We start from the raw sequence: 9,351 nt of genomic DNA on the forward strand, positions 1-9,351 counted from the left end.
AGAAAGAGTCTGAACATGTCTAGTGTAGATATAATTTTTTAAATATATTTTCAACTCGCAGCCAGTTGAATCTGTGAATACAGAAACCATGAAAATAGACCCCATGAATACAAGGGTCCAACTGTATTTTCCCAAGAGGTGTGTGTTCCACTGTCCCACCAACTACATATGAGAGTCCCAACTACTCTCCAGGACATCTTGCTAGCTGTACAGAAGAGGCACGGGGCATAGGGGTCTCTGTCCTTTCTGTTACTATGACTTGAGCACATTGTGAGTACCTGAGTCTTGGTGACTCAACACTGGAGCTCGCTTAGTCAGACTCTGGTAAAGACAGGAGATGAGCTGATCTTGAGTAAGATCATTCCCTGCAGTCTCTGAGAAGGCTTCTGCAAACCGTGTTGCTCATTTACTAGGCACTAACTGCAGCACTTCTGAGAAACCTGTTATAGAAGAAACGTAGGCTCACTCTATAACAAGGCAATTAGCTGTCCTACCGAGCCTCTAGGGAACACTACGAACACTAGACAGGCATTCACACTGTCCCTGTCCACGCTGCAGGAGCCTCTGCATTGCTTGGGCAATGTCATGGCTCCAAGCAGAGCCTAGTGACAGCCTTTAAAAGGGTCTTGGCTGCTTAGCATTGCACCCTATTGCTTGCATGGCATAAGAATTTAGCAACAGTGCCTTGGAGCACGGGTAAGAACTTGCCCTCAGCAAATGCAGTCACAATGTGATGGACAAAGGAGGCTCTTCCAAACAACTGAGGTACTAGTATCATCTTCAAAGAGTGTACTGCTTTCTGGGGATTGACCTGACCCACATAATTTTGCCAGAGTGGAGTTTGTAACCTATTATTAGGAATCCCAGGACCTGTAGTAACGGGTTGCAGCGTTAGGAAGTCGGAGAACCGCTGCTCTAGACTGCTGTACGTATTGAGTTTGCAGCATCTGGCGAGCTTAAGGGAGAGCACATGTGATCAGCACATACAGTGTTGGGGCTTAGGAAGCTGGCAACAGTGGATGCTAAGATCCTAGCTAGAGCCACAGAGACTGTGGGACTCGCCATAAAGAGCTCATAGACTGGGACCAAAGTTAAAACCTCAAGGCAAATGACACCTAGAGGAAGTAGTGGTAAATGCAAAGAGAACAAGCCAGCAGGACTCGGTGATGGAGAAATTAAAGATGAGAAGACTCAAACAGTCTAAAGTCCAAAGCCATACAGTAGTGGTGACACGCAGCCTGCAGAAGCACTCGCGGGCAAGCCTGACAGCCTAGGTTCAATCCCCGGATCACACCTAGCGGAGGAAGAGCATGAACTCCCACAATTTGTCCTCTGACTCCCAAGCATGTGCTGTGTGGCATGCATGTACCTCTCGAACAAAACAAACACGTGTAAAATGATTTACATAAAGAAGCCAAAAGCACAGCAGGATGGAAGGACGTTACCACAACTGACTGATGTTCAGAATATTATACTCCCGAGTTATATTGAGTTTCCACACAGCAATGACAAAGGAATCATAATCCAATGCAAAAGAAAAAGCAGTATGAATAAGTAATTCACAAAGGAAAGTACAAATAGAGCATACAGTTTTAGGGAAAGAGACTCAGCCCTGCCTGCCTACGGGCAGACAGGTAGATGGACAAACAGCGGTCAAGCAGGTTGCTTCAATATTGGGGATCCTAGCCACTAAGTTTAAGACCCAGGGAGAGTCTAGAAGTCTCTGTTTGTTAGCGCTTGAGTGTCAGATGACCAGTTTATGGAGTCACAGCATTGCAGGATAGGAGTCTACCACTTTACAAGGTCCAGGTGAGGGAGCACCACCACTTTTCCCTCCGTCTGGCATGTCAGATAAGTTATTGGGTCTGGTTTCCTTGATTTGATTTTAAAATGCTTGATGTTTCTAAAGTCTCTATTCATCCCCAACAAACTTGTAGGAAAACACCATTTTTATTCCCAGGAATGACATTCATCTATCTGTGCTATATGGGTAGTGCCAGGCTGATAGTGATTTTTGAGGGTTCATGTGGTGGGGCATAATCAAAATAGGGTCAAAAAGTGCTGTTTATGGTAAAAGGTGTCTCAGGATAAAGGACAGCCTGAAAACTCACTGGTTTTTGTACAACCTTAGAGTAGGGTGTAGCCTGTTCTCAACAATGTGGATGGGGATTATCATGGGGAAAGATTTGAGTCAAGAGAAAGTTCTAGGTTCTACGTATGTGCTTTCATATTCCTTGTCTCGTCTCCAATCTGCTTGCCTTCAGATATTATTTTGCTAACATGAAAACAAACAAAAGTTCCCAGGAATACCCCTACTCCCCAGCCCAGGTATCTCTGGTCACCTTTGCAGAGTAGGAAAGAAAGACCCTTTGTATCGAGTTGTGGAGCAGCAAACGAGAGGCGGGCAAGGAGGACAGAGCAACTGCAGAACAGAGGCAAAGGACACTGAGACAGAGGGACAAAGGCTAAGTTCATGCTGACTATGAAGATCCAACTGTAGCAGAAGGCAGATCCTCACCCGGGAAAGAGGGCAGAGGCCACCCAGCCTGGGCAGGGGCTCACAAGAAACGGAAGTGCCAAGCACCAGCCCCCTTGCTGACCCTGAGAGGAATGAAGAAAGGAAGTGTGAATGCAAATTCAGCCAAGTCCAGCAGGGTGTGCGGCATCCACGTCTTCCTTGTTACAAAAGAGGCATAGGCTGGGAAGGAAAGTGACCTCTACCTTCAGATTAGCAGGCTCTTCTAGAAGCCATCAGAAGGCATGGAAATCCCAAGAGCTCACCTCAGAATCATCCAGGTGAACCTGAGCCTAGAGCCAGAGTTCCAGAACAGACTAGCCGCTCCTCTTTAGGACACCTCCCTTGGGGGTGGGACATTTGGTCCCAAGGGCCTCCAGGACTTCCCCATCGGTAGCCCAGGTCAGTAGTTTCCACATCGCAGCTCTTTCTTCCAGTTCAACCAGCCCTGACGGCTCCAAGCCTTGAGTCACAGGGAATTGGGAGCCACGCCACTCACAACAGCGTTGTCACAGAGCTACCGCAGGTAGGAGAGCTGATTGGTCACTAACTGGGGGATCTATTTCTGGTAGAAGAGACCAGGGAACTCTGCCTTTTCTGGAGCCCTGGGAAGTGGCAAGCCCCACTGTACAACCTCAGAGCTGGGGTCTGCATCTTCAGTTCGTTGGTGGGGGTATCAAAGCACTTTTTAAAATCAGCGTGCTCCATATCCGCACGGTCTGAAATGGATGTCACTGGTCACCTGTGGCCACTGTGCCCTGGAAATGTAGCAGCAACGGCCACTTAAGTAAATTTATTTGTTTGTTTGTTTGTTTATTAAGTTTTGTGTGTACATGTGTGTACCATGGGATACTCGTGGAGGTCAGAGTGTAGCTTTGTGGAGTCAGTTCTTCACATCCGGGGATCCAACCCAGGTTACCTGATGAACAGCAAGTGCTTTTGCTAACAGAACCATCTCCCCAGCTTCCAGTGAATCAAATTCTATTCTGTCGTCACTGCTTTTCATTTAGAGAGCTAAATGGACCACGGCTACAATTCTGGGCAGTAAGCAAACAAGTATCTTCCAGGAGAGCAGCGAGGCTCAGAGAAAGATGGTGCTCTTGCCCTGACCCCTGAGGGCAGGACCGAGATTAGAACTCTCTCTTAAATAACAAAACTGTGTGGCATAAGTTATATAGTAAGACAAAACATTTTTAAAAAATACAGAAGTGGGCGGTTGAGAAATGCCCAATCTGGGTTCATTTCCCATAACAGTGGTATTTGATTGTCTGGATGAAGCAATTACCTATGGAGCTGGGAAACCTGAGGCTGGCTGAGGCCAGGACCCTGCTCCTTGTGGCAGGGCATTTGACAAATGAAAATGTAAGAGCAGACTTTGATATCCATTTAAAGATGTTTACCACCCAGTTCAGCTGTGTCACTCAAGGTAAGTTGCCTAACCTCCGGGGACTCGGTTTCCTCATCCAGAACATGATGACTTCATTGATGTGGGGGTTGGAAGATAAAATAGATGGTAAAAACCCCTTTGCCTGCGAGGCAGCAAGCCAGTCAACCATCTAGATTCCAACCAGATGACAACTAATATGACGACCACTATCCAGGTCAGAGCATGTGAAGGTGCCCAAGGAGTCAGTCCTGAAAATTAGGTAGGCTTGCTTCTCTCCCTGACTCATCCTCTGACTGAGGATGTGATGGGAGAGGCTAGTCATCTGTAGATACACTATCTCAATTCTAAGAATCACACTACATGCTACTGCCGTGCTTTGTGTGTGTGTGTGTGTGTGTGTGTGTGTGTGTGTGTGTTTGTCACACATATCTAGCACCTTGCACTAGCAAGTTTTAGCATCCAGGACTAGTGCCGTTATATTCTTCTCTGGCAGGGGAAAGAGACCAGATAAACACTAAGGAGTGATTGCTCAAGCTGGACTGGAAGATCCTTCCCCTGGGGTAGACTGCTTCAAACAGTTTATGTGTTCTAGACTCTGGGATACAGGCTAAACAGAGGTGGTGAAATTTCAACACTGTCCTCTGGGCATGTTGGGAAGGGAGCAGACAATGGGTCTTTGTAACTCTACCTTTAGTAGTCCTGTCATTTGTAAATCACTACTAGCAAAGGTGACAAGATACATTCCTGCTGTCAAGTTCTCAAATGGTATCCATACTGGGTCTGAATTTTCACTCTTACCAAAAGGCTGTTTTTCAAAGAAGAGGGGGTTGGGTCCCAGGGTAGGTCAGCAATGCCCTGGAACTGAAATCCTCAACTTGCTGCCAAGTATATGAGCCGAGGAAATGCAGCAACACCCAAAACTGGACACAAGGTTGGCACATGTGGCTGGGAGAGAAACAGAAGATTAGGAAGGAAGGGTTGGAGACCCACGTGAGAGTGAAGCTTCTCAGAGGTACATAGCAAGGCAAGGAAGGAGAGTCTGGGTGCTTTTGAAGAGTTTAGGGGAGAGGAAAAACAAGCAGCTTCTAATCCAGGGAGGAGACTGTCTGGAAGGGCCAGGATCTCAGCGTTCAGCTCTGCTGCCTGCTTGAGCTGCTCCACATGAACCAGAAAGAGCAATGGTTCTTCCCAATGGCAAGATAGGACCACGTGAGCTGGCTGGAGGTGGGGAGAAGCAGACCCCCAGCTGCAGGAGCTAGAAGCTTGGAGATCATAGCGAAGAAGAGACAGTTGTGGTGCTGAGCAAATCCCTTCCTCTGTGTGGGCCTGTTTCCTCCCCGCTGAGACCTGGAAAGACAGGCTAGAAAACCTCATTGAGTCACTTCCCAATAGGAACTGTCTAGATCCACAAGATGACTCCATCTGTGGGAGCTGAACTGGGAGTTCACACTTAAAGCATCAAACTCATCCTCCCCTGCTTGAGCAATTTAATGCATCCCTCACTTCCTCTAGAGGGCTCCACTGCTCTTCATGGGTCACAGCTTCGTACCTTAGGTGTTCCACAGGTGAAAAGCCAGCATCCTAGTGAGTCTGGAACACCCCCTACCACCACCTTGAATGTCTCTCTCTGTCACTCAACACCCAGCCTGACCATGAGTGTGTCCCCCTCTCTGACTTGACCCCTAAACATTATGCCTCCTTAACACAGAGGAAGAACTTCTGATCCCCTTTCTGCCCACCCACCCCCAAAAATCTGCTGAGAAGTACTTGTAACCAGGCCCTACCCTTGGCCTACGGTCTTCCCAAGCCTGTGTACCCTTCTTGTCTGGGCTGCAGTTGGGTCTGGAGATAGATGTGCCAGGTACTGAGGACTCTCACGCCTGTGTGGCACTTACAGACTGTATTTCTGAAGAGGATGAGAATTGGGATCATAATACAACGACTTGGTTGTCTGTTGTTGAGATGTTTCCCAGCCATGGAACATCTGGACTAATGTGAGTTCCCAGCAGCTGGTACTTCCCTTCAATCCAGAAGCTCCTACTGCATCACAGAGGACATAACAGGGCTCTTGGTTGAAGATGTTTTCTTTACCATTCCAGCAATAGCTGTTTTATTAATTTGCAGCCTATGGGGTAGCAAAAGATGTTGGTGCCCAAGCTTCCATGCAATGATAGGGGCTGTGCTCACATTGACTGAAAGATCATTCAAGATCTCAGATCTATGGGTTTGTGGCTCTGGAGTAGAGCATGCACTTAATGTGTGCTGGGCCAATCTTCGGGAAGAATAATAAAGCAAAATGCTTAGGAGTGTACATACCTAATCTAACAGGTATTCTCTTCCAACGATAAACTAAAAGCAGTGAGTAGCTTGGATGAACTAGTGACGTGAAATCCAGCTGCACAACACGACAGCCCTGTGGTCACAGACTGCTTACTGGGCCTCTCTGGTTGTCATCGTCTCCACCAGCAAACACAAGCTAATTATAGCTCTTGTGATGACCAAGGGAAATCTTGCACAAAGCAGATCTCAACTGTCATCTTCCATCCTTTCCTCTGTGCCTTCAACCATGAACGCATCCCTTTCAGAGATTAGTAGTTAATATGCAAACACCAACCCTTGTCCCCACACCCATGGCTGTGTATGGCTAGTGCCCCCCCCCCCCCGAGAGTCTGCCTTCCATCCTGGCCTGCATGGTCTTCCTAGGGAACACTGAGCCTGCCCTTGCTGCCTGGGAGTGGGAGCTGCCCTCACAGCCCTGAGTTCCAAAATCTACCTACCAGATTCAAGTGGACAAGCTTAGGGAGCAAGCTTTTACCCAACAGGCCACTTCCCCAACCTCATTGTTTTGGTTTTCAACTTTGCTGTTGTTGTTGCTGTTGTTGTTGTTGTTGTTGTTGCTGCTGTTGTTGTCACTGATGATGGTATTGGTGGTAATGTTTTGGATGGGGTCTCATATACGCCAGGATAGACCTGAGCTGCTTTGTAGCCAAAAGTGACTTTAAAACTCTGATCTTCCTTCCTACACTCCCAGTATGCTGAATCCGGGGGTTGCTGGCAGACACCATCATACCCCGTGTACTCAGTTCTGGGAACCCTACCAGACTTTGAGAATCTCCGGAAATCATTCTATCACCTGAGACCCCCCGCCATCCCACACCCCCCCGCACCCTCCCACCCCACCCCACCCCCACCCCCACCCCACCCCCCGCTGCCCATTCTTGTCATTTTTTTAATATTTATTTTTACTTTTTTTTTTACATACATGGGTGTTTCACCATCAAGCATGTATGTTTACCATATGCATGCCTGGTCACTGAGGAGGACAGAAGATCCCTTGGACCTGGGATTACCGGGAGTTTCTGGGTGCCAGGCGTATGATGAAAACCAAACCTAAGTGCACTACAAGAGCAGCCAGGACACTTAACCACTAAGCCGTCTCTATACCCCCACTTTTTGTTATTCTTATTATTGCTTTAATATTTGTATTTGCTTTGTAAGATTGTACACCTTTTAATGTTTTACTAGTACATTTTAGTTCTGCACATAAACATAATGAGTTTAATTATAACATTTCATATATGTGTATATATATATTTATGTATATGTATACATGTGTATATATAATGTATAATATGTATATATAATATAACACATATTATATACATGTATAAATCACACACACACACACACACACACACACACACACACATATATATATATATATATATATATAATTTGTGCATCCTTGACTACACAGCAAGTGTGGGGCCAACCAAGACCCTGTTTCCAAAAAAAAAAAAAAAAAATCTTAAAGAGAACTGTAGTTTTTATCCCCCAAATGCCTCACTTATGATTTATTACTATTTTGTCTCAAATACTTACTGCTATCATTTACAAACTTGAAGAAAATAGTGTCTTCCTTGCAATATGCAAGCCAGTGGAAAAACCTTCATACCCCAGTTTTTTTGAGGGGAGGATAGACAAGAATTGGGGTGACTTTGCCATGCAGTAACCTTCATCTCTTCTCTATTGACAGGATTAAGTTTACCTCAAAAATGGTAGAAATCAGGGTGGATAATTTTAACTTTGAAGATTTCTTCAGTGGATATGTTGACATGTACAATGACAGCTCCGGCCTGCCACCTATTCTGGCAGATGCTGCCCCATGCCAATCAGGGAACACAGAAATCAACAGATATGCTGTGGTTGTGATATATATCCTGGTGACTCTGCTGAGCCTTATAGGAAACTCCCTGGTGATGCTGGTCATCTTGTACAACCGGAGCACCTGCTCTGTCACCGATGTCTACCTGCTGAACCTAGCCATTGCTGACCTGTTCTTTGCCCTGACCTTGCCTGTCTGGGCTGCATCGAAAATAAAGGGATGGATTTTTGGCTCAGCCCTGTGCAAGATATTCTCGTACCTCAAGGAGATCACCTTCTACAGCAGTGTTCTGCTGCTAGCCTGCATCAGTATGGACCGCTACCTGGCCATTGTTCATGCCACAAGTACACTGATCCAGAAGAGACACTTGGTCAAGTTTGTGTGCATAACGATGTGGGTTTTGTCACTGATTCTGTCTCTTCCCATCTTAATTCTGCGGAATACTGTCAATGCAAACCCTACTACCCTAGTCTGCTATGAGGATGTAGGCAACAATACATCCGAGGTAAGGGTGACACTGCGCATCCTGCCTCAGACCTTTGGCTTCCTCGTGCCTCTGCTCATCATGATCTTCTGCTATGGGTTCACACTGCGCACGCTCTTTAAGGCCCATATGGGGCAGAAGCACCGGGCCATGCGGGTCATCTTTGCTGTTGTCCTTGTCTTCCTGCTCTGCTGGCTGCCCTACAACCTGGTCCTGTTCACAGACACCCTCATGAGAACCAAGAAGATCAAGGAAACCTGTCAACGCCGCAATGACATTGACAAGGCTTTGGATGCTACTGAGATTCTTGGCTTCCTCCACAGCTGCCTTAACCCCATCATCTATGCCTTTATTGGCCAGAAATTTCGCCATGGACTTCTCAAGATCATGGCTACTTATGGCCTTGTCAGCAAGAAGTTCTTAGCCAAGGAGGGCAGGCCTTCTTTTGTTGGCTCTTCTTCAGCGAACACCTCCACTACCCTCTAAGACTGTTCACCTAAGCTGTGGCCCTTCTGGGTTCCCTTTTGTCATTAAGCATGGCTGAAGGTGTTACCAGAGACTATGGTATTTGAATTGATGCAGCCCCCTCCCTAGAGTTACAGGAAGATAAAGGTCACATTCTTACCAGAACTTCCATGGCAAAGTTTAGAGCTCCAATGATGGCTGTTCACCCCCATTCATATTGATATGCCTATTGGTAGAGTTGGTCCATCCTAACACTAGCTAGACCCCAAACACCATTTTCTAAGAAGCACACATTAAAATTACAATGGGATACTGCCTCCCACCCAACAAGATAG

At 46.6% G+C, this 9,351-nt stretch overlaps 1 protein-coding gene across 1 annotated transcript; it reads left to right on the forward strand.

The window, feature by feature from the left end:
* Nucleotides 1–7,957: 7,957 nt before the first annotated feature.
* CXCR2 (C-X-C motif chemokine receptor 2) lies at nucleotides 7,958–9,037 on the forward strand (the record flags this gene model as incomplete). The annotated part of the gene is made up of 1 exon (XM_080933298.1): nucleotides 7,958–9,037. One exon carries the CDS (start codon nucleotides 7,958–7,960, stop codon nucleotides 9,035–9,037), a length of 1,080 nt encoding a protein of 359 aa, XP_080789424.1.
* Nucleotides 9,038–9,351: the final 314 nt, after the last annotated feature.

Source organism: Micromys minutus (assembly GCF_963924665.1).
Source record: "Micromys minutus genome assembly, chromosome: 19".
NCBI lineage: Eukaryota > Metazoa > Chordata > Mammalia > Rodentia > Muridae > Micromys > Micromys minutus.